Below are 25,962 nucleotides of genomic sequence, written 5' to 3'. Positions count from 1 at the left end.
ACTGAACGTGTACTTCATGTAACACGAAATTATGATGCTCTTAGAACTTTTGGTTGTGCTTGTTGGCTTAACCTTCGTCCCTACAATAAATGAAAACTCGCTTTTCGGTCAAAAAGGTGTGTGTTTCTTGGATATAGTCCACTTCACAAAGGTGTTAAATGTCTAGACATATCTACAGGACGTGTGTACATCTCTCGTGATGTTGTTTTTGATGAAAATGTCTTTCCCTTTGCCTCCCTTCATCCAAAGTCGGTGCTCTTCTCAAGAAAGAAATTTCGCTTCTTCCATCTTCCACCTCCAACTCCCATGAGAGTGTCCATAATTGCAATGAACATATTGTGCCTATTGTCGCTGGTACTAATGTGCAACAGGAAGATGCAGCTACAGAAGAAAATCTCACTGAAAACAGTGAAGAAAATGATGCAGAAAATGATGTTGAAGATGATTCAGAAACGGACGAAACGGGCGCTGGACACGAGGAAGATTTGGAGGAACATTCCCTTGGCCGAAAAGATCCTGAGGCGCGGCGGTCCGAGGCAGATCCTCCCACCCAGTCGCCCGCCCCGTCATCACATGTGCGCAGTCGGTCCCCCCGCGCAGCGAATCGCCTGCTGTTGCCACGCGTGGTGGCCACGCGCCCGATGGGGACCACGCCCATCCACCCAGTGCCTCGCCGCCACCAGGCGCTCACGGACGGAGGCCGCATGCGCATGTCCTTCCATCTAGGCTGTTGTCGCCTGCATCACAGGGATCCCCGGGAGGGTCATTTGTAGCCGGTGCCGGTGGGGGTGAGCCTGCCACAAGCTCTGAAAATTTAACCTTTTCACATTCTGAAAATTCTGATGTTGAAGCCTCTTCGCCGCCATCACCACCTGGTGTTCGTACTCGGCTGCAGAAAGGTATATGTCATCCAAAGCAATACAATGATGGTACCATTAGATATGGTATGCTCTCCTCTACAGGTGAACCATATACTCTTACAGAAGCGTTGAATGATTCAAAATTGGCGACAAGCTATAGAGGAGGAATATAATGCACTTATTGAGAACAAGACTTGGCATCTTGTTCCTCCAAGCAGTAACAAAAACTTGATTGATTGCAAATGGGTATGTCGTATAAAGAAGAAGGAAGACGGTTCTATTGATAGATACAAGGCACGACTGGTTGCAAAAGGTTTCAAGCCAAGGTATGGCATTGATTATGAAGACACTTTCAGCCCTTTGGTAAAGATTGCTACTATCAGAATTGTTTTATCTCTTTCCGTCTCTCGTGGATGGAGTCTACGGCAGCTAGATGTCAAGAACGTGTTTTTACATGGTGTTTTGGAAGAGGAGGTTTATATGAAACAATCCCCAGGTTTTGAAAATCCTCACGCTCCGCATTATAGTTGCAAACTTGAAAAAGCTCTGTATGGATTAAAACCAGCCCCTCGAGCCTGGTATTCTAGGCTGAGTTCCAAGCTGTGTGAGCCTGGATTTACACCATCAAAGGCTGATACTTCATTATTTCTCTTCAACAAGTCAGGTATTACTATGTTTGTTCTGATTTATGTTGATGACATCATAGTTACTGGTTCTTCTGATCATGCCATTACTGCTCTTCTTCGAGATTTGAATAAAAACTTTGCTATCAAAGATCTAGGTGATTTTTATTACTGCATTGGAATTGAGGTAAAGAAGGTACACAATGGTATACTTCTTACACAGGAAAAATATGCTACAGATTTACTTGACAGAGTTGGAATGCGCAGTTGTAAGTCTACCCCTACACCTCTGTCTTCCCTGAACAATTGTCTCTGACAGATGATATACCTCTTTGTTCTGAGGATAGCACTCAATGCAGAAGTATTGTTGGAGCTCTTCAGGCCTAGACATTGACACGCCCTGATTTAGCCTTCTCAGTAAACAAGGTTTGTCAGTACCTGTGGTGACCCAGCGTACCACTGCATGGTGTAGTACACAAGTCGCTGACATAACACAAGTGAAACACCGTTTCACCCATATTACATCTCTCAGAGTGGTACAACATAAACATATGCGAGTCCAAGGTATGTCTATAGAAGGATACACAATCTGTTTACATAAGCTGTTATCTGCGCTGCCGATCAAGCTCGCAGCCGGCACCAAGCTCAAGCTCCGCTGCTACCAGGGCTTCTGGCTGCCGGAGCGCTTCGTCCCGGCGGCAGTCGCCATGCAGCGCCGCCTCGTTCCCCGCCCCGACGACGTCGTCATCGCCAGCCTACCCAAGTGCGGCACCACGTGGCTCAACGCCCTCGCGTTCGCCACGATGGCGCGCCGCTCCTACCCGCCCGCCGGCGCCGACCACCCGCTCCTCCGCCTCAACCCGCACGAGTGCGTGCCTTTCCTCGACGCCCTCCTCGCCGAAGGCGGCAGCAGGGAGGCCCGCCTCGCCGCGCTCCCGTCCCCGCGCCTCATGTACACGCACATGCCGCACGCCATGCTGCCGCGCGGCTTGAACAAGGTCGTGTACATCTGCAGGGAGCCCAAGGACACGGCTGTCTCGCTGTGGCAGTTCCGCCGGAGCGCGCACCCGGAGACCCCGTTCGGCGACACCCTCGACTCCATCTGCGACGGCGGCAGCACGTACGGCCCGTTCTGGGACCACGTCCTCGGGTACTGGAGCGCGAGCGCGGCGTGTCCGGAGCAGGTGCTCTTCCTGAGGTACGAGGAGCTGCTGCGCGACCCCGCCGCGAACGTGAGGAGGCTGGCGCGGTTCGTCGGCGTGCCGTTCTCCGAGGCGGAGGAGGAGGCCGGCGCCGTCCGCGGCATCGTCGAGCTCTGCAGCCTCGGCAGTCTGAGGAACGTGGAGGTGAACAGGACGGGGCTCATGGACGGCCTCGGGTTCCCGCGCAAGGCGCTGTTCAGGAAGGGCGTGGCCGGCGACTGGGCGAACCACATGACGCCGGAGATGGCGCGCCGCATGGACGAGGTCGTGGCCGACAAGTTCCGCGGCACGGGGCTTACTTTCCAGTGAACCCAGAGAAATCTTGCTGTGTAATCGACCATTGATTCAGTTGTATTCCTCGCTGCTTCGATGTTCACATACTCAAAAATAAAGATTCACTGTTACATTGTCCACCTCATAAACAGCGCAACTTTCTTTTACGAAAATATACGGAGCAACTAAAGCTTTCCACCACCGCGCACACGGCACACAGAGAGTCCGGCGGTCTCAGAGCTTGCTGGAGACGGCGATGGGCCTGGTCCTGGGGCGGGCGGGCGCGGGCTCCTTGGGCACGACGACGGTGAGCACGCCGTTCTCCACGCCGGCCCTGATCTGCTCCACCTTCACGTGCTCCGGCAGCGCCACCTCGCGCGCGAACTCCGGCTTCCCGCGCTCCGCCACGTGCCACACGGTCTCCTCCTCCGATTTCTCCTTGGCCGCGCCCCTGACGCTCAGCACGTTGCCGTCCTCCACCTGCACCTTGACGTCGTCCTTGCCCAGCCCCGGGACGTTGATCTTGATGATGTGGGAGGTCGGAGTCTCCACCCAGTCCATGGCGGCCGTGGCCGAGGCGTACGGGCGGGCGTAGAGCAGGCGCCTGAAGGGGCTGCCGAGGAAGAGGTCCGCCATTTCTTGGATTCCGAGAGCTCGGGATTGGAGTGTCGATCGGCGTTGGCGAGTTTGGGAAGGCCAAGGAACTGGGAGATTGGCGCAAATAAATTGGCAAGTGTTCGCGGCGTCGACGTCGGGAGATGATTCGAGAGACACGGAGAGACTGGATGATAGTGGATAATAATGGTGTAGAGCGGAGAAGGTTCTGGAGTGTGGTTCGTTGACGTCTGCACTCTTCTGGCTCATTTTTCAGTTGTTTGCTACCGGTGTCTCGATTGTCCTTTCCCATCAACTGATCGAGCATAATGCAATGGTCCGAGTTCCTTCCACACCAGTAAGGTTCACTGCAGTCTGCCTTCGTAACCAAATTATATGTTCCAGACTGTTGCAAATGCTGAATCATGCACCACATGCCTAAATTAATACATACAAATCGGTTGAAGAGAAAAAATGTTAAACCAACTTACAAAAACAAACAAAGCCCCACACACTTACACACGGGATCAAGCCAAAATTTTCTACAAAGACTAATAAAGGCAGAACAAAACAGGCTGAATCTTTGCCGCAAAGACCATTTGACACACTGAAATGCCACAAAGGACTTTTTTTTTTTTGAACAGGGATAGGCCCAAGAGGGCCTAGAAGCTTCATTTATCAGCAGTGGAGATACACTTTACATCAGGGTACAACAAGATAAAGGAAATTACAACAAACCCCACCCTTTTTGCATTTTGGACCCTAGATGAAGACTGAAAAACGCAATCGGGTCCTGCTTCTTCTCCACCTCGCCAGAGCTTCTCACCATAGTCAACCGAAACATCACCGGGGACGGAACCACTTGGGATGAGCCGGCGGAAGCAAACTATGGTGAAGCAGAAGAGCCTCCTTGTTGGCAAATCAGCCTGGAGGTTGAACAACGCCATCGTCCGCCGGCCGGAAAGAACCGATGCCGACGAGCATGGTGGGAGCGGTCGCCCTACGACCATCTGCAGCGACAGCAAGCTCGGTGCTGGCGCGGATGAACTCCCGGATGCAGCTTCAGTACTCCCCAGATGCAAATCCGCCACGAAGCAATCTTGAAATTGCAGATTGTCCAACTCGAGCTCACCACGAGCAGAGAAAGAAATCTCCAGATCAAGAGCACCTGCAACGAATCTGCGAGATAAAGGCCTTTTATTTGCGGAGACTCCAGGCCCCCTTTCCATCGACTTCGGCTCCGCCCACCGGAGCACCACGACGAGCAAGAGAACCATCAGAGGGCACCAGATCCCGGCCGCAAGATCCAGCAGCCACCGCCTACCGGCATAACGCCAACGACTGGCAACTCGCCAAAGCAACCTAGATCTACAGCTATTATGTACAGCCCTATTTCCGGCGCCTTCCCTAGTCCATCTCCGGCCGGCAGCGCCGGTGGGGAGGACGTCAGGTCGGCCCGGTGGCCAACAGCAGACTCTCAAGAAAAAAGGAGTTTCCGGGGAGGAGGAAGAGAAAGGGGAACCGGTGGTGAGACAGCAGTTTGATGCGGCGCCACAAAGGACTTGTAAGTGGATTTGCTAAAAGTACAGTGGCGGCGTGTCCGGAGCGCGTGCTCTTCCTGAGGTACGAGGAGCTGCTGCGGGACCCCGCGGAGAATGTGAGGAGGCTGGCGCGGTTCGTCGGCGCGCCGTTCTCAGAGGCGGAGGAGGAGGCCGGCGTCGTCCGCGGCATCGTCGAGCTCTGCAGCCTCGGGAGCCTGAGGAACATGGAGGTGAACAGGACGGGGCTCATGGACGGCCTCGGGTTCCCGCGCAAGGCGCTGTTCAGGAAGGGGGTGGCCGGCGACTGGGCGAACCACATGACGCCGGAGATGGCGCGCCGCATGGACGAGGTCGTCGCCGACAAGTTCCGCGGCACCGGGCTTACTTTCCAGTGATTTAACCCAGAGAAATCTTTCTGTAATCGACCATTGATTCAGTTGTATTCCTCGCTGCTTCGATGTTCACATGCTCAAAGATAAAGATTCGCTGTTACAATAATGGGCTGTGGCACGGTGCTGACTGGTGAGACTCGACGCGACGACTGGAGAGTGGTTCCGCATCCGCCGCATCGATCGATCGCTATCGCTAGCTTTCCCAAAAATCTCTAATCTTGTTTGTTGCCAAAAATCAGATTGGTTTGGTTTTGGGATCTAGCTATCCATCCAGCTGACTCGCGATGATGCACCCTTAATCGCGTCATCTCCGGCCGGCCCCCTCAACCAAAACCAAACGACGGCAAAACAAAAGACCTGGCTGGGCAGCACGAAATGAAACAGATCCAAATGGAGAAGAAAAATAAGAGCGAGCTAGCTAGCTCATCAACAGGAAACATATCCAAACCGAGAAGGACTAAACACCTGTTGCTTCGATTGAATTGGGCTGAAGAGCTCCGCATGCTGACGGGCCGACCTTCTCTTCGATCATGGACGGCAGGGACTGCGCTCCTCGCCTCGCCTCGCCAAAGTCCAAAGTCACAAGTCACGCGATAGCCGACGCGCGGCTGTGTAGCCATGGCTTTCTACTTATAGAGCTAGATGTGAAGAGATGGGGTGTGCTAATGTTTGGATTCTCAGGTGGGAAAGATGGGGCGATCGCACGGCTGGGATGCAACATGCACGGATGGCTGGCATGGTTGGGAAAACGAAACCAAACCGTAAAACGAGGTGTCAGTGTTAATTAACTTGTCTCATTTCTCGATGGGTCATCTGTATTCATTCTCTGACCAAGTATTCATTTTCCTTCCCACTCCTTACTCCCTAGTAGTAGCACAGTCCATAGAATGATAGAAGTATAGAACCATCCGCATTTGCATGGACCTGATGGACCAACTATTCATTTTCCTTTCCAGCCCTTACTCCATAGTAGTAGCACAGTTCATAAAATCATCCGCATCTCTGCATGGACATGATGGATGTGTTTGTCTGTACTCTCTCGGAGAGAAAGCTACATTGTCCATTCCTTCTAGCTTACGCTTACGCCACGCTCACGACACACAACACATATTTACAAGGTTGTACATGTACCATAACTATCCATTATTTGTAATACTTCCTCCGATCCATAATACTTACCGTTGAATCACATATATATAATACACATTCTAGTGTGCCCTCTTCACTCGTTTCCGCAATAAGTATTATGGACCAAAGGGAGTAATGGTTTTCACTGATAACATGTAAATGTACCATTATTTTATTATACAGGTGAATTGAGTTCTCATGATAAGTTCTTTTGATCTTTATTCACAAAACATAGCTCTTGATGATTCGTGGGAGTAAAATGCCACGTCTATTCAAGCATCATGCAAGAAAATATTTATTGATTGTCACAGTTTACATTTGGGCGTCAAAATATTCTGCACCAACGTCGCACAGCAGAACACTTGAATTGTTCAAATCAACAGCAGGCCATATGCTGCACCGATCCAACATGCATGCTCATTTTTCAAGACAAAGGCAAATATATATCTCCACTTCAAAAAACCAACCAACAGATAGGGAGCAGCAATTCATGTAACCTGGTGTTGTGTTTCAAAAAAAATGAATGAATAAATCACCTAGACAATACAGCCCTATGTATGCATGTCCATGCTCAGGTTTTCTACTTGACTACCATGCAGCTTGCATGTCCGCACCAAGTTCCTCTCTCACAACAACACAAGCAAGTTCTCGATAAGTTATAGACCGGCCAACTCTCTATAAGTTGCAGACTGGCCAGCTCATCTCCAGGCTCGTCCTTGCTCATGCGCCACCGCCTGATCCTCCTACTACCCAAATGCCGTCTGCTGGCAGGTTCCTGGATTAGAGTGGTGCCACTGACCAAATACCATATGCCGAGCCGCTTGGCATCCGTCATCTATCAGCCACAGCAGCTACATGCAAACATCAAAGGAATGAATGCACAGTGAATACATAAGAAAAAGGAATCCTAATTCAGAAGGTAATGCCTGGATGGCTGTTTTAAACCATCTTGTGGTGACTTCCCTGTACAACACAATCTGCACGCACAGAATCCTTTTCTTTGCAGAGAAAGACCAAGTGGCCATTGACCAGAGCCATGCCCCCTCATCCTCAACACGCCAACCTCCCCAGCACTAGACCAACCCTGCAAATAACAAAGAGGAAGTTATAGTTACAGGAGGCAGGGCACAGTAATATGATCAAGTAACTTAAGCAAAGAGCTGAAACTGTTTTCTGCAACATGTACAGCTGATACATGAATAATCTCATACAAATGGCAGCACGACAAATACAATGTGGCTAATTTCCAGCATATCAAACCAGTCACGTCATCACTCCTCAATCATGTAGTACAAAATTAACACAACAATCTGAACCATCAAGGAAACTAATCTCCTGGAGTAGCGCGATACATACAAGGAGGTCCATAGCTAGCTAACTGGTGTTTTCATATAGCAGATGTCCAGATACTATCTATCAGTAACCAAATGAAAAGAGGTTCACTTCCAAGACAACAAAAAATTAAGAAACTATTATGATTATGTACTAACCCACATGACATGGCGGCACCAGTGCATCTACATGTAAGCAAGTATTCTCAAAAAAAGTGGCACCTATGTGGAATTACTTTGCATGTAAACATCATGGTTTGTTCTCTATCGGGAAACTAAATCTGGGTAAATTTCCTTTTTAGAAACCAAATCTGGGTAAATTTCCTTTTTACAAACCAAATCTCGGTAAATTTCCTTTTTAGAAACCCGAAAACCAGGGTCTTCACCAACCAACATGAAAAGGCAAATCCGGCTTTTGTCCAACAAAGAGAGAAACTTGGCCAGGTACTAATAAAGTACATCTATAGTCACTGCCAAACCCCATGAAAGTAGTAGCAACGCGCAAGTGCATATCAAGTCAGTGAACTAAGTCACATGAAACAATGCAAACAAAAAAATTACGCATAATCATTCAATTGTCCAAGCTATAGATTCTCAAAACACAACCAGTCCACAAGCTCCGGAAACATTGCTACTACGGCAGTGAACAACAAAACAGTTGTTCTCCATGCATAAGTTGGTAAACAAATCTGGGAAGCAAATCACTTCAGTAATAGATAATAAATTTTATCAATGGACTAACCAATAATAGAAGAGAAAAAGTTATATGAAACTTCTTATCAAGAGTATGATTCCACAGAGATGGCAGATCCACTAGCACATTGTCCAATTATGAATAAGCAAGGCACTGTGGTCATGATATCACACAGCACATAAGAGGACATAAAGGCAGAAGCAGATAACCATGCAGAACACTATTATTATTAGATAACAATGGTATAAGAAAAATCTCAACAGGCAAGTATACTATCAGGCACACTGTGTGTACGCAAAGGAAAAAAAATGTAAGTAAAAGTTCATGCATCATGCTTCTTCATCAAAAAAGTTATTTCTTGCAAGATGTACAAGCTAATGAAAATCAGGAGCATCCTTCAAAGAGAATGACACAACAAGAAATTTCCACTGCTGCATCTATAATGCATACTCCTGCAACCCTTATGCAATCATCCAACCCTAACCCTATCAAGCTCGCAATCTAACACTTAAAACCACATGCACTACATCTTTCAATACCTCAGCATAAATACACTCGATTTCTTGAATGCACAGCTGTGCATGCAGGTTGCTCCATTCTAAATCGGGAACTTCAATAAACCATAAAGTCGGAGCTAAGAAGAGGAAGAGGAGGACTTTACCTGCGAGAAGGTCAACATCACAGGGGTGGACACCATTGCCATTGCCACAGGAATTCTCGACACACCCCAGGACCGGAATCCACTTCTTGATATACCCAAGGACCACTTGACATGTAAAAAATAATAGATTAAAGTATACCAATTTATGAAAGCTCCATCAATTACATTCATTTAATCAACAAGGCAAGATGTTGCATTCCATGATTCAAGTGATATAGTAGAAGCAATATTATTGCATCTATGTCTGTATTGTGTCATCAACTAGTCTATTACTTGTTTAATACGATCATCCACATGTCCCTATTTTCTCCAGTAGCGCCTTTTCCAGAACATGAGAGATAAATTATATACTCCTCGTGGTATTGCTTCTCTAGCAACTATGTCTGAAAGCATCATCTTGTAACTTCATGAAATAGTTACAACAACCTTACTACAAACCTTAGACATAAGTATGTGACGTACCATAGCTGAAGAAACCATATTATGTTTAACCTGAACAACTGCAAACATACAGATAGGTTGTCTACAGGACATTGGGCACCAAATCAGGAAAAAACAGAAACATCCATTTCTATTTTTTTTTTTTTTGTAATTACTACCAACAGGATCAGTTCATTGTAATCCCCTAACTGAAAGTAAGCATCATATGCCAGCAATCATAAAATGCATTTGACATCCTGCACAACTAGGATCAAAGAAGATGCAATCAAAATATCTATGTTTCAGCTAAATGCATACCACATTTTTTTTCGAGAAAACGCAATGACATTGCGTTTCTTTTCATTGCAAAGAAGAAGATTAGTTTGTTACAAGGTCACCCTCCATGGAGGGTGAAGAACACCCAGCTACTAACAAAAAACTAGGGTACATCCTAGTCTACAGGTAAGACGGCGCGAAGGCCAAGGGCTCCAGCTCTGGCCCAAAGCGCCGCCTCAGTCTTGATCCTGTCATTCACGCTCTGGATGGACGGTTGCTCACCATCGAAGACACAGGAGTTTCGGTGCTTCCAAATCAACCAGGGCACAAGCAGCGTGGCGGTTGCAAGGCCTTTTCGCATAGGCTTCGGCGTGTGCTGTCTCACAGTGGTCCACCAATCGTGGAGGGTAGGCTCGTTGTCAGGTGGTCGACAAGGGAGCCGTAGCCAGGACAGAGTGTCGTACCAAACCTGCCTAGAGAAAGGGCAAGCCAAGGTGAGGTGATGCATGGACTCGGGCTCTTGGTCGCATAACAGGCACCGAGGATGGTGCTGCAGCCCTCGCCGACGTAGTCGCTCCGCTGTCCTTGTTAGCCAGCCAGTGGAAGAATTTGACGCGCGGAGGCGCCCATGTTTTCCACAGCAGCTTCCAGGCCGGGCAGGCCCTGGAACCCTGGAAAGTGCTCCGGTAGCAGGACTTTGCCGTGTAGACACCGTTTGCGCTCCATCGCCAGACGAGCTGATCAGGTTGGTCTGTGAGGACAGTCGCCTCCACCTGTGTCCAGACATTAAGGTACTGGCCCAGCTCTTGGAGTCCAAGCACGCCGTGGATGTCGCGCGCCCATCTGTGGTCGATCAGCCCATCTCTGATGGAGGTTGCCTTCCGACGTCTTTTAGGGATATAAGCGTAGAGCTCAGGGGCGATTTGGCTGAAAGAGCGACCGGCAATCCATCTGTCTTCCCAGAATCTGCCAAGGCGTCCGTCGCCAGCGATCATATGCGTCGAGGCAAAGAACAGGCTCTCTTCCTGGCGCGAAAATTGCAGCTCTAGCCCTGTCCATGCTCTGTCCTGATCCGTTCTGCTGTACCAAAGCCACCGCATCCGAAGCGCAAGCCCAGCCCTCTCCAAGTCCTGAACCCCAAGGCCTCCAAGGGATAGAGGCCTGCACACCGCACGCCAGTTGACGTGGCAGTGCCCGCCGTTGGCCTCCGCGCGGCCGTCCCAAAGGAAGCCTCTCTGAATCTTCTCGAGGAGCTTTAGGATGCACTTTGGCGGCTGCAGCACTAGGATCTGATGTAGGGGGATCGCTGCCAGTACAGACTTGACAAGGACGAGCCTCCCAGAGCGGTCCATGAGCCTAGACTTCCAGGTGGGAAGCTTGGCCGCGGTTTTGTTGACCAGCGGTTGCATCTGTGCGCGGGTAGGGCGGCGGAGCGTGAGCGGAATGCCAAGGTAGGTCAGTGGCAGCTCCGCAAGCTGGCATCCCAGAGTTGCCGTGGTCACCGCGCTGTCGTCAGGCTCACAGTTGACCATAGTGGCGGAGCTTTTGCCATAGTTTACCAGGAGCCCGGATGCTCGGCCAAACAGGTGCAAGATCGCCCTCACGGCGCCGGTATCCTCCCTAGTTGGATGACAAAACATCACCACATCGTCGGCATAGAGGGAAATCACCGGGATCGTCTTAGTCGGGTGTAGCGCTTGCAGAATTCCTGCGTCGACAGCTCGCATAATCAGCCGCCCAAGGGTGTCAACGGCCAGGACAAACAGCTACGGCGACAGAGGGTCGCCTTGCCGCAGCCCCCGGCGATGCCAGATTGGTGGCCCAGGGCATCCATTGACCAACACTCGCGTGCTCGCAGAGGAAAGGAGCACCGCTAGCCAGTCCAAGAACTTGGCGCCGAACCCGTACCTCCGGAGGACGTCGAACAGGAAGGCCCAAGAGATGGTGTTGAATGCTTTGGCAAGATCGAGCTTTTGCAGCACCCTCGGCGCCCGCAACTGGTGCAGTTGTCGCATAGACTGTCGGACAAGAACGAAGTTGTCATGGAGACTACGTCCGCCAATGAATGCAATCTGGTTCTTGCTGACAAGGCGATCAAGCTTTGGGGCCAAGCGCAGCGACAACACGTTCGCCGCAACCTTGCCGATGAGGTGCACGAGGCTGATGGGGCGGTAGTCGCCGAGAGTCTCGGCATCCGGGAGTTTCGGCAGCAAGGTAAGCAGGGCCTGGTTGAGCTTATGGAAGCCTCTGCCTCGGAGCTCGTTCAGCTGCTGGAAGACAGCCAGTATGTCGTGCTTGACCAGGGGCCAGCAGGCCTGAAGGAATTCAGCGGTGAATCCATCAGGACCTGGCGCCTTGCGTGCAGGAAGGCGCTTGACAGCAGCCCATATCTCATCGTCCGTGAACGGCTCGTCGAGCTCAGCAAGGTCCGCGGCGGGGTCGATCAGGTGCTCCAGGTTTAGGGTGCAGTCGCGGTCAGCCGTCGAGCCAATGAGGGCGTCGAAATGGGCAAAAGCCGCCTCTGCCTTCTCTGCCGGCTGGTCAATCACCCGGTCTCCCACCATGAAGCTGTGAATGCGATTCTTTTGACGACGGTAGGAGCATTGTTGGTGGAAAAACGCCGTATTCGCGTCGCCGTCCCTAAGATTGGCAATCCTAGCCCTTTGCCTAGCAATCGTGCGCTCGAGGGAAGCATACCCAAGGTGTGATAGCTTCAGCACCTTGTGCAGCCATATCTCATGCGGCGTGAGTGTCCGGTCCTCGCGGGCTTTGTCGAATCGCAAGATAAGCTCTCTGCAAATGGCCAGCTTGTGGCGCACATTCCCCACCAGCTTGGCGGCCCAACTTGTGAGCTTGCTGGCTGTCGCCTGGAGGCGCAGCATGAGCCGCTCATAGGGGTCAGCGCTGCCCACCGAGGCCCAGGCCTCAGCAACCACTTCCTGAAAGCCCTGAAGGCGAATCCAAAACTCCTCGAAATGGAAGCGGCGATGTACCGGCGGTGTGGGTGAGCAGTCAAGCAGCAGGGGGCTGTGGTCGGAGACTACAGATGCGAGGCAGCGAAGGCTGCACTCACCAGCAAGCTCTTCCCAGTCAGAGCTGCACAACACCCGGTCAAGGAGGACGAGCGTCGGAGGGTCCTGCCCGTTGGTCCAAGTGTATCGCCGGCCGCTAAGGTAAATTTCCTTCAAAGCGAGGTCGTTGATGCAGCGCCTAAAGCGACCCATCATGCGCCTATCCAGGTGGTCAACTTGTCCTAGAAGAGGAGTAGAACACAGAAGATATGAGGTTCTCGAGCACGCACCGGTGCCGGGGCTGGAGCAGCGGAGGACAAGCAGAAAGGCATTGTTGTAGAAGAGCATGGAAGTGTACCTGACGCTGGCCGTTGCAAGTACTCCATGTAGAAGTACCAGACTGTTCACCTAATTACTGTGGACACACTTCTTCTTGCGACAGTTGACACTTGACAGCCCTCGGATGGCAGGAGTATATAGCAGTTGAATTGAAGAGAAAATTAGAACGAAACAAGCAATGCAACTTGGGGTGAAATAGTATTGATTAGAAGATTGGCTGGGTAAGACAGAATACATGCCTCAAAATGTTTTAGCTCGCAAAGTGACCTCATACATCTAATTGGTTCATCATTCCAGCCAATACATTATGTGTCAAAAACATACAAAAGCGTAAATAACTACATGCAACTTGAAGAAACAAAGAACGGATTAGCTACTGACAGTAGAGAAATGTATATTGAGTGCGTGCTTACAGATATGGCCACTGAACATATACTCTGCAAATGAAGGAAGATTGGCTTGGTCAGACAGAATATATGCCTCAGAAAGTTTCAGCTCACAAGGTGACTTCGTGCATTTAATTGGTTCATCATTCAAGCCAATCAACGATGTTCCAAAACTATACTCACAAAAATAACTACATGCAAATAGGAGGAAACAGGCCAAGATCGGCTAATGACAGTAGGTAAATGTTTATATGGGAATGTGTATCTTGGTACTGTTGTCGCAGAACATAACAACAGCAAAAACAAGCAACAAAAACTTCTGGAGATTGTGATGTAGCAGATTGTTCGAGGCCGTCACAGCAGAGTATATATGTGTGGCACGACTGCATATTGTTATCGCCAACCTTCAATGCAAATAATTCACTTCAAAAAAATGCAAATAATCACCACTACACCAGACCACTTTGCTCTGCAAATTGGCTATCTGTTTCCACATAGATGAAAGGATACCAGTTTATGGAAATGCAAATGTTAAGCAAGGCCTAATAAGAATTTTGACACCAGAAATGGATATCGGCAGTTTTTGCGCATAAATTTTTGGAATATATTCTTTTGCATGATATTTGGAAGTGAACTCAGGACTTGAAGAGTGCATATGGGTACCTGTCAGTAATTCTGGAAGTGGTGCTTGTCTTCGGTGTAAATGCATGCCTTCCATTCTCCATTTCTACAAGTGTATACCAAATTGCATTCAGTTATAGTTAGCTCCAGCCAAGAGAAGAAATAGTCACGATACACGCAAGTACCTGAACAACCAAGAAAATCCCATTTCCAGTTCCTATGAAGAACACCTATGTATGTTGTTTAACTCTGACAAACTTGTTGCCCCCAGTATACATGCATTACTTAACAACACATCCATTATGTATTACCAATTTACAGTTTTACATAACAGCAGAAATGCAAAATCAGATTTATTCCCTCGAATTAACATGAATGCATCCATATTTCCTGAGAAAATCATGAATCCTAGCATCAACTACCAAAACATTTTAGACTCAACGTTTTGATCCGCCGTGACGCAAAAGAGGTTATTAGCATAAGAATAACAATATTCTATTCTTATCATCGTATTCTTAAGCCTAAACCAAGTAAGGAAAATAAGCAAGACGTCCATAAAAGTGTCCCCTACTCATAATGAAATAATCAGGAGTAAACAAGCAGACTAATAACAACTAGACAATGCATCTGGTGGGAATTTAAGCAAAACCAGAAGCAAAAATTGAGTTAAGCTAGATAGATAAGAGGAACCCCGCACAAAGGCGAGGCACAGAATCTCCATGGCTCCAGGCCGTGGTACCACAGAAAAGAGGCGGAAGGAGGTAACCTGAAGAGCTCACCGGAGTGGGGTGTTGCTGAAGCTGAATGTCATCACCACCACCGCGGCCGCACGGCGGCAAGAGGAAAGGAGGTAGTGGCCGGTTGGAAAGCCGAGCATAGCATCCACCCCACTGGAATCTGTGGCCTGCACACCGATTTTGCTTTGAACCTGAAAATACATAGGGTTCAGCACTGCCTATGCATAATTAAGCAAGACACAACTGGGGAAAAAAAGCTTCCTAAAAGTCCACTTGCATTGACAAATGTAGCTCTGTTTTATTAATTAAGTGAGAAAAGACAAACATTTGAAGATAGTTGCAACAAAGCTCAGTATGCAGCCACCAAACAAGCAAGAGGCAAACCGAGCTTACATGAATATACAGATAATTTTGATTCCTGGAACTATATACTACATCGTTGGATTGGGTCATATATAAAAGAGCTACATGATGTAGCTATCTAACAAATTTTGGATAGATGAGAAGATGGCAAATCTGACATGAAAACAAGGTCTGGTGCTACAGAGATTATACTAAACATGGTCAGAAGATGAACACAAAATAGTTTAAACTACGACCACATCAAATACTTCGAGGTCTTCAGATCCAATGGGCAATGATGCAACATCTAAATTACAGAAGGGAAAGCCTAAACAAGAACATACATTCATTTCTGCATATCGCTTCGAACCGCACATCATAAACAAAAGATTACACACCAGTCAACAAGCAGCACACACAGATTCAGAGCTCATCAGCAAGTAAAAGGAGAATGAAGATTTGGGGAGTGAAGTTACCCAGAAGCGCTTGGAGAGGACAAAGGGCGTGATCAGCTTTGGGAAACTCGGCAATGAGCTTGTCGTGGTGTTGTTCACCTTCTCCTTTTGCTTCCCGTTGCTCCAATTCTGCAACCCCAGCCAATACAAACTCCATGAGAAGACAACACTAAGAGTCAAATCAAACAAGCAGGGAAAGGGGCCAGGGTGGGATTAAACCTTCCTCTGCTTAGCGATCAATGCTGAGATGGATTCTTGGGTCATTCTGTCTTAGTAAGCAGGTCCTTGACGATGGCAACGACCCTAGCCTTATCGAGCGTCCATGCCACATAGGTCGGTCAACACGTTTTCCAAGTTGAACCTGCAACGCCAGTTTGTTTTATGCAAACAGCAAAGTGGTCAGCACCAATCTCTGAATGATGAAATCCGAGAATTAAGAGGACCAGCAAAAGTGCTGGTCAACATGTGGACTTGTAAATTTTACTCCAGCAATTTAAGAATGGTAAAGAGATTCAGCATAGTTTGAATAGGACCAGGGAATCAAGGATCGTCAACTATTAGTCTTTTGCCTTCCAAAGGAAAGACTTGAGGGGTCAGCTACTACTAGTAACCATCCTTCTCAGTAAAAAAAAGATTCAGAACGAGAACAAGATCAATAAACTACACGAGAAAAAAATCTATGTAATTTTTATTGCGCCATGGTCACACGTCGCCAAACAGATGATTGCTATAGATGGACAGGAATAGATTCAGTTGAGCAAGAATAATAGCATGCAGCTATCTTCAGAATCAAATCACAGGAAATAAACGTATTATTCCCCCTAAATAAAATTTGATCAAGATTACACAACACCAGTCCAGTAACAACAAGAAGATGACTCCAACAGAAAATTCATGAATTACATAGCCCTGGACCTCAAGTCACCAGACCTTCGTAGTAGTTAAAACCTAGCAACCACATATCTATATAGTCATTGTATCGCCACAAACCCATATGGGGGGTCATCGGACAGAACAGATGCTACCACAAAGCACTTAGAGGAGAAGGAAGGGAAAAATCGATGCTCACCAGAGGGCAATTGTATACAAGGCCAAGACTTCACCGCCCTAGTGGTTGTGACACGGTGAACTCGTCGCCATCACACTAGAAGTCATGTCCATCCAGGACTGAGCAGCATGACAGAGCATGGCAGCAAGGCCGGAGGTAAGGAGTCAAAGCCGCGGGTATATTGTGCATATATATCTGGCTGTCACTCACAAGACTATTCACCCTCTTGTTGTCAGATATCTACATGCAAAAAAGAAGTGTTAACACAATAATCAAACTCAGAAAGGAAGAATGTAAGTAATCTAGCTACTTGACCATGATTTCAAAAGCTGGAACCTAATACAGTAAAGTTCCACCTGTAGCTCTCATTAAACTCCAACAAAAATAACGATGCTTGATGTCACATGCATCTAGTGATCTAAGGTGCCAAGTAACATAACAGTGCATCTAGTGACACAAAGAAAGTAACCCATAACGGAGGGGCGTCATGTTGGTGTGCTATATGTTTAAAGTTGAACCCCAATCAGAGTCCATCTTGACCTTTTCATGCCCGGTGCTAAACATGGCAATTGAGCAATAATTAAATGGGGCAGTTTTTTCTTATAACAAGCACGTGTAAGGAAGTAAACTAATGTTAAAGAACTGATATGAACCATTTGAAGGAATGAATTACAAAAACATGTTTTCTGCTCTATTTTTGCCACCAACATTTTGCGACACAAGCCATCTATTTTTTTTTTTGACCCAACACAACCACAAATACAAGTTGGCCTTGCATGTTGTTGTCCATTTCAGCAAGTACAAAACAGGAAGAAATTGGATAGCATGGCAGCAAAATAGATTCTAGCGCAAGAATATATTTTTTGACCTTTTGGTGTCGATGTCAACGTGTTAGAAATGGTGTTAGTAACGCTGCCACGGTTGGGCTTGGGCCTCGTGAAGGACAGCCTCCCTGCAGCAGCAGCACCACCAAAACCAGAACGGGCGGGTCACCCAAAACCAAAGCAGCTAGCCGTGCCTTCTGTAACATACTCAGTTGATGGAGTGTTGGTAATGATCACTAATGACCACAACAAACTACATTATCCCCTAACTTTCTTCCCTCAAAACATATTCCGTCCATACAAGGAAGGAACCATGAACTCAAAGACAATGGTAAAGGACATAACAGGAACACAAAGTACATTACAAAGCATGAAAGAGGGGAAAATCTCTTGCCCGGGTATCATGAAAAAGATCAATACACTACGCGGCAACAAAAATATGTATTTTTAATACACCAAACAGATGAGTATTATACACGGAAATGAATAGATTCAATGAAGCAAGAATAATAGCATGCAGTTATCATCAGAATCAAACCACAGAAAATAAACGTGATATTGTCCCACAAAATTTTATCAAGATTACACAACACCAGCCAAGTAACAAGAAAATGACTTTAATAGAAAGTTCATGAATTACATATCCCTAGAACTCGTATCACCAAATCTTCTTTGTAGTAAAAACCTAGCAATAAAATAGTCAAATAGTCATCCTATCCTATCACCACAAACCAATATGGGGCGTCATCGGCTAAATGAACAGAGCAAATACTACAACAGAGTAGGTAGAGGAGATGGAATACATCAGAGCTCACCAAAGGGCAATTGGATCCAAGGTCGAGACATCACCGGCCCCTGGTTGTGGCACGGTGAACCACCACCATCCCACCAGTAGTCATGTCCGTCCACTGCCGAGCAGCGGGATGGGAGTACAGCAGCAAGGGCGGAGGTAAGTAGTTCAGGCCAAGCATAGTGTACATCTATCTATATCTGGCTGTCACTCACAAGACTTTTCACCCTCTTGGTGTCAGATATGTACACGCAAAAAAGAAATGTGAACACAGTAATCAAATTCAAAAAGTTCATGCTTGGAAGAATGCAAGTAATCTAGCTACTTGACCAATATGATTTCCAAAACTGGAACCTAATACAAGAAAGCTCCACTTGTAGCTCTCATTAAACTCCCACAGAAATGACAACGCTTGATGGCAAGTGCATCTAGTGATGTAAGATGCCAATGCAACATAACAGTGCATCTAGTGAGACAGAAGAAAGTGACTCATAACAACATAGGCGCTTCATGCTGGCTCAGTCGTATGTTTTAAGTTGAACCCCAATGGATGATATTAGTGGCTTCATTTGAATATAAAGTTGGCTCGGACTTATGCTTTTTTCCTAAAATCGAGGACTTGGCATTTGAATGCCTGGTGCTAAACATGGCAATTGAGCGACAAGTAAATGTGGTAGTTTTTACCTTCTAACAATATGGGTAAGGGAAAAAACTAATGTTACAGAACTGATATGAACCATTTTGCAGTTTTTGAAATACACAAATGTGTTTCAGGCTCTATTTTGCCACCAACATTTTGCAACAAGCCATCATTCATTTTTCTGACTCAACACAGACACAAATACCAGTTGCCCTTGTGTGCTGGTGCACATTTCAGCAAGTACAAAAATAGGAGGATATTGAATAGCATGGAAGCAATCGATCCGAGCTTAAGCAAATAAAAAAAATTGACCTTCTGGTGCCAATGTCAACGTGTTCTGAATGGCAGCGGTGAGATAGCCGTGGTTGGGCTTTGGGCCAAGCAGCTTGACCTTGTGCAGAACGGCCTCTCTGCAGCAGAACCGCCAGAGCAGGAATGGGTTGGTCACACCAGACCGAAGGAGCTAGAGGCAAGCCATGCCGCGTGTAACATGTTCTGTTGATTGAGAGTTGGTAATGACCATTGATGACCACATCAAATTACATTGTCCCCTGACTTTCTTCCCTCAAAACAAATTCAGTCCCTACAAGAAAGGAACCCACAAGTCAAACACAATGGCAAAGGACATAAGAGGAACACTAAGTGGTCAGTACCAATCTCCGAATGATGAAACACGACAAATAGAAGGAATAATGATGGTCAATGAATTTCATAATATCACATGTGGACTTGTAAATTTTACTCCGGAAATTTAATAATGGTAAAGAGATTCAGCATACTGTGAGGAGGACCAAAGAATCAAAGGATCAGCAACTATTAGTCTTTTTCCAGCCAAAGACATGAGGGGTCAGCTACTACTAGTAACCATCATGCCAGTAAAAAAAGATTCAGGGCATGAACAAGATCAATAAACTACGCAAAAAAAGGATATGCATTTTCATTACACCACGGTCACACGTCGCAAAATAGATGATTATTATACACGGACAGGAATTGATTCAGTGAAGCAAGAACAATACCATGAACCTATCATCAGAATCAAACCACGGGAAATAAACGGGCTACTGTCCCTACACAAAATTTGATCAAGATTACACAACACCAGTCCAGTAACAGCAAGAAAATGACTTTTAACAGAAAATTCATGAATTACATAGTCCTGGACCTCGAATCACCAAACAGTTTTAGTAGTTAAGACTTAAGATCTACCAACTAAATAGCCAGATAAGCATCCTACCACAACAAACCAATATGGGGCGGTGGGGCGGGGGTCGTCGGCTCGATGGACAGAGCAGATGCCAGCAAAAAACACTTAGAGGAGATGGAAGGGATGAATTGGACTCACCAGAGGGCAATTGCAGCCGAGGATGAGACATCACCACCCCCGTGGTTGTGGCACGGTGAACTCGCTGCCATCACAAGAGTAGTGATGTTCGTCCACGGCCAAGCAGCATGACACGAGGACGGTGGCGAGGGCAGAGGTAAGCAGTTGAAGCCGTGGGCATATTGTGCGCCTACATGTGGCTCACTCACAAGACTCAGCCAAAGCCACAGGCATATTGTGCGCCCATATCTGGCTGTCACTCACAAGACTATTCACCCTCTTGGTGTCAGATATCTACACGGAAAAACAAAATGTTAACACGATAATCAAACTCAGAATGTTCATGCTTGGAAGAATGCAAGTAACCTAGCTACTTGACTAATACGATTTCTAAATCTGGAAACAAATACAGAAAATGTCCGCTTGTAGCTCTCATCGCAAATAATACATATGTGAAAATCCCAGTTATTCTACACAAACTGCCGATCATACCAGAGAAGTGAAAAAGAAGTAAATATAGCAGTTATACAAACATTATTGAGGGCATCAGAGCCAAAAGGCAGAAGAATCAAATGTTATTGCAAGCCCCTTGGTACCAAAACATCCAGCCTTTCCAACATGTGGAGGTGAATATGTTACCCAGATATAATAGCACCAACCACGAATAGTAGGGCAAAGTTATAATTACCCTGTGCAAGTATGTACATCAGCATAATTATGTATGTCATAGTTTATGACATTATTGACATGCTAAATATCAATTCCCCAGCCAACTAAATATGTAGCCACAAGAGTCTTCTTGTGACCTTCCTTGAAGTTCTTGTACTGGCACAACCTATACAAGCACCACTATTAGATATGAAAAATGGCTAAAAACTGAGCAATAAAGCAGATGTACATAGTACTACCAATGTTTTACAACTCATAAAGTCAAGTGAGTTGCCAGGGGTACAAACTCAAAGACTAGTATATTTAAGTATGCGTTACTAGTCAGATCCATGTTGCTAGGTAGTAGCTAAAATACGCAGGAAGAGCTTCATTCTATCCAACCGGACATCGCCTAATAACTAGGCATACTAAATCACACAGCTTGGTAACAGCTCGCGATAGATGATAACAAAGACTAGATCAAGTAGTTAGTAGTTCATATCAGTCGAACAAGTAAAAAACAGTTTTCATACAGAAGCTTGGTTCTGGACATGAAAAGAACTCAAAAAGTTATTTTCCCGACTCAACAGCCACAAATAAAAGTTGCCCGCGCATGCTGGTGCCCATTTCAGCAAGTACGAAAACGGGAAGAAATTGGATAGCATCGGAGGAATCAATTCAAGCGCGGACAAGGAAAAAAATTTGACCTTTTGGTGCCGATGTCGACATGTTCTAAACGGAGGCGTCGAGCTCACCGCAATTGGGCTTGCCAGGGGTACCAACTCCAAGACTAGTATATTTAAGTATATGCTACTAGTCTGATCCATGTTTCTAGTTAATAGATAAACTACGCAAGAAGAGCTTCATTCTATCCAATCGGACATTGATAACATCATGGTAACAACTCGCGATAATTGATAACAAAGATTAGATCTAGTAGTTACTAGTTCCTACCAGTAGAACAAGTAAAAAAAGGTTTTCATACAGAAGCTTGGTTGTTGACATGAAAAGAACACAAAAATTTATTTTTCCGACTCAACAACCACAAATAGAAGTTGCCCTGGCATGCTGGTGCCCATTTCAGCAAATACGAAAATGGGAAGAAATTGCATAGCATCGGAGGAATCAATTCAAGCGCGGGCGAGGAACAAAGTTTGACCTTTTGGTGCCGATGTTGACATGTTCTAAACGGAGGCGTCGAGCTCCCGCAATTGGGCTTGGGGCCTAGCAGCTTGACCTCGTGCAGGATGGCCTCCTTGCAGCAGCAGCAGCGGCAGCATCACCAGCAGCTAGACCGAAGCATCTAGAGGCAAACTGTGCCACGTGTAACATATGTAGTTGATGGAGTATTGGTAGCGATCATCAATCACCATAGAAAACTACACTGTCCCCTCACTTTCTTCCCGCAAAACATATTCAATCCCTACAAAAAAGAAACCTGGAAGTCAACCACAATGGCAAAGGGCATAAGAGGAGCACAAAGTATAAAACAGGGAAAACGCTCTTGCCACATCATCCACCAAAAAAATAGTGTGACCATCTTCTTCATGGGTATTTTATTTGGTAATAGTAACTAGAAATGTTATTTCAACATTATCAGAAGCTATTATAAGTGAAAATCAAAACCAGAACATTCAATATTTATAGACCTTGGTGTGGCAGGGAAGAACCGTGAGCTCCTCGGAGCCATGGGGAGAACACCATCATCATACCGCTGCTTTGGTGGCCTGGTCTCACCTCCCTGGTGAGAGCCATGGCACGAAAATTCATTACTGGATACAAGGAACAGGGTGGGATACAACTCTGAACAATAGCAAAACAATAAAAGGGCCATCTAACCCCGTACCAGAGCTAAATGTACCCCAAAATAGTTTAAGAAGAGTATTTGACAATTGAGGATCTAAAAGGTTCTCAACTTTTCCACATACAAGCATTACTGGCTCATTGCAAGATAATGAATGGCAACATCGACCCAGAGCAAAGAAATGTCGCCAAAATTAGCATGACGTTCAAGATTTCTTTTTTCTTTTTTTGAGAACACAGTACAACGCAGACGCTCACAAACACGCACGTACAAACACCCCTATGAACGCACGCACGCACACCCTACCGCTGTTGACGGGCACGTCACCTACCACTGAAAGCGTAGCGCCGGTTAAATCCTGGAATAAATCCAGGTAAATGCAAACACCCATGTCAAGTCTAGGACTTGAACGTGGGTGGGCTGGTTTCACCACAAGGAACCTAACCACCGAGCCAAGCTCTGTTTGCGACGTTCAAGATTTATTTAGTCTTAAAAACACACAAAGTACATCCCTTTCTCCTGATCCGCAAAGTGATGGCATATTGCAGCATTGTGTGTGCATAGTGAAACTACGAGTAACCTACTATGAAGGTAGAATTTGATGCAAAGCCCGATAAGGAGAACTGAAATATTGTTTTTCATACGAAGCTTGGTTCTGGACATGAAAAGAACTCGAGTACTTATCTTTCTAACTCAACGGAACCTCAAATACAGGTCGCCCTAGCATACTGGTGCCCATTTTCAGAAACTACGAAAATAGGAAGAAATTGGATAGCATAGCACGCATGGCAGCAATCAATTCGAGCGCGAGCAAAGACAAAATTCGACCTTTTATGAGAGTATCGACGTATTCTGAACGGAGGTGTCGAGGTCGCGGCGGTTGGGCTTGGGGGCATGTAGCTTGACCTCATGCAGGACGGCCTCCCTGCAGCGGCAGCGCCAACGGCTGGGTCACAAACCGCAATAGGAGAGCCGTGCTGCGTGTAGAAAAGCTCTTGCACCATGAGCTACTCGTCGCTGCTCTTGGACCCACGAGGAGCACACATCGATGTCCATCATCTTTCCACAGCTTCACTCCAGCAAGACTAATTTTTGTCTAAATTAGCTCACATTGTCACGAAGCGAGAGGAAAACATGCCACACTTGGTAAGAAAAACATTCAAGCCTAGAGATTGTCAACCGAAATGGCTCGCGAAGGTGCTACCGGCCGCTTAAACAGAAGCCAGCAAGCGCAACGCCACGGAAGACCCGAGGCGGCCTGGGGTTAGCCTTGGGCTGCGTGAGTCGTTGTTTCAGTTCAGATTGGATTTTATTTTTGGATTGCGGCAGTAGCAAGGAGGAATTCAGACGACGCAAAGGAGTAAGAGGAACTGACTGCTCGAAGGCTAGCAATGTTTCTGACGGAATTATATACTGTATTACTCTTCCGTTAAGCTAATAATCCCTGGCATTTGGGTTACATAATAATGCATGAAGCAGCTGATGTATGTACCATCTGCAGGTGGAGGAAGCTAGTTCTTGTGGGCGGCGCCCTCTCGCTTGGGTGACAGGCAGGACAGGGGTTGCGGCAGGTCGTGGCGTGAGAGGGCGCAGCCAGCCGTGGTGACCTGAAAAGACAGCAGGCAAGCAGATGAGTTGAGGATAGGGAGGGAACAAGGCCGCATGCCGCCCAGCCCATGGCAGGGGAAATTAATTAGCGGAAGGAAAGGCGGCCCCTTGCCAAACCATACCTATCAGGTCGTTGCCGAGTTGGACGGCGTCGTGGTTGGCGCTGGCTCGGTAGACGGAGGACCGGCGCCGGTCCGCGGGAGTTGGTTGCGCCTCCGAACCCTAGCAGGTGGGGCGGGAGTAGTGGTGGGGGACACCACGGAGGTCCATGGCGGCGTGTACGGGGTGGATTGGAAGGCGGAGGGCGGCGGTGGAGGTTGGAGGTGGTGCGAGAGAAGAGGGGCGGCGTTGGGTAGGCGGCGGCGCTGGTACTGAATGGTTAGAGAAGGAGAAAGGGTGGGTGCGGCGTGGAAGGAAGGGGGAATAGGGCGGGCGTCGACGCCGGCGAGGGGCGCGGTCTAGGTCTAGGTTGGCTGGCCCCGGCCCGGCGAGCGAGGAGGAGCATCAGCGAGCGGCGGCGCGGCGTTGTCTTGTTTTTCTCGGCCTCCTTGCAGCAGCAGCAGCATCACCAGAGCCAGAAATTTTGTGTTACGCTAGACCGAAGCATCTAGAGGCAAACTGTGGCACGTGTAACATATGTAGTTGATGGAGTATTGGTAGCGATCATCAATCACCATAGAAAACTACACTGTCCCCTCACTTTCTTCCCGCAAAACATATTCAATCCCTACAAAAAAGAAACCTGGAAGTCAACCACAATGGCAAAGGGCATAAGAGGAGCACAAAGTATAAAACAGGGAAAACGCTCTTGCCACATCATCCACCAAAAAAATAGTGTGACCATCTTCTTCATGGGTATTTTATTTGGTAATAGTAACTAGACATGTTATTTCAACATTATCAGAAGCTATTATAAGTGAAAATCAAAACCAGAACATTCAATATTTATAGACCTTGGTGTGGCAGGGAAAAACCGTGAGCTCCTCGGAGCCACGGGGAGAACACCATCATCATACCGCTGCTTTGGTGGCCTGGTCTCACCTCCCTGGTGAGAGCCATGGCACCAAAATTCATTACTGGATACAAGGAACAGGGTGGGATACAACTCTGAACAATAGCAAAACAATAAAAGGGGCATCTAACCCCGTACCAGAGCTAAATGTACCCCAAAATAGTTTAAGAAGAGTATTTGACAACTGAGGATCTAAAAGGTTCTCAACTTTTCACATACAAGCATTACTGGCTCATTGCAAGATAATGAATGGCAACATCGACCCAGAGCAAAGAAATGTCGCCAAAATTAGCATGACGTTCAAGATTTTTTTTTTTCTTTTTTTGAGAACACAGTACAACGCAGACGCTCACAAACACGCACGTACAAACACCCCTA

General features: G+C 47.1%; 2 protein-coding genes, 1 long non-coding RNA gene, 2 other non-coding genes and 1 pseudogene across 6 annotated transcripts; 1 reads left to right on the top strand and 5 right to left on the bottom strand.

The window, feature by feature from the left end:
• Window positions 1-3,048: 3,048 nt before the first annotated feature.
• LOC124675141 (16.0 kDa heat shock protein, peroxisomal-like) lies at window positions 3,049-3,737 on the bottom strand. Its single transcript, XM_047211210.1, has one exon. It carries the CDS (start codon window positions 3,592-3,594, stop codon window positions 3,193-3,195), a length of 402 nt encoding a protein of 133 aa, XP_047067166.1. The 5' UTR covers window positions 3,595-3,737; the 3' UTR covers window positions 3,049-3,192.
• Window positions 3,738-5,095: 1,358 nt separating this feature from the next.
• Window positions 5,096-5,488, top strand: LOC124646635 (cytosolic sulfotransferase 1-like). Its single transcript, XM_047186731.1, has one exon. It carries the CDS (start codon window positions 5,096-5,098, stop codon window positions 5,486-5,488), a length of 393 nt encoding a protein of 130 aa, XP_047042687.1.
• Window positions 5,489-13,556: 8,068 nt separating this feature from the next.
• Window positions 13,557-13,648, bottom strand: LOC124685526. Its single transcript, XR_006997513.1, has one exon. It is a non-coding gene; the product is annotated as a small nucleolar RNA Z266 (small nucleolar RNA).
• A 149-nt stretch (window positions 13,649-13,797) lies between these two features.
• LOC124685525 lies at window positions 13,798-13,889 on the bottom strand. Its single transcript, XR_006997512.1, has one exon. It is a non-coding gene; the product is annotated as a small nucleolar RNA Z266 (small nucleolar RNA).
• A 172-nt stretch (window positions 13,890-14,061) lies between these two features.
• LOC124685507 lies at window positions 14,062-14,201 on the bottom strand (annotated as a pseudogene).
• A 5,313-nt stretch (window positions 14,202-19,514) lies between these two features.
• Window positions 19,515-22,884, bottom strand: LOC124680803. 2 transcript variants are annotated; one of them, XR_006996337.1, is made up of 5 exons: window positions 22,810-22,884; window positions 22,320-22,583; window positions 21,201-21,347; window positions 20,534-20,806; window positions 19,515-19,771 (listed from the first exon to the last, which is right to left on the bottom strand). It is a non-coding gene; the product is annotated as an uncharacterized LOC124680803 (long non-coding RNA). The 2 variants fall into 2 exon arrangements; XR_006996490.1 differs by lacking the exons at window positions 22,320-22,583; window positions 22,810-22,884 and adding an exon at window positions 21,868-21,929 and having other exon boundaries at window positions 19,520-19,771.
• Window positions 22,885-25,962: the final 3,078 nt, after the last annotated feature.

This window comes from Lolium rigidum, chromosome 1 (assembly GCF_022539505.1).
Source record: "Lolium rigidum isolate FL_2022 chromosome 1, APGP_CSIRO_Lrig_0.1, whole genome shotgun sequence".
Taxonomy (NCBI): domain Eukaryota; kingdom Viridiplantae; phylum Streptophyta; class Magnoliopsida; order Poales; family Poaceae; genus Lolium; species Lolium rigidum.
Note: the sequence above shows the minus strand (reverse complement) of the source record. Positions and strands in the feature narration are given on the sequence as shown.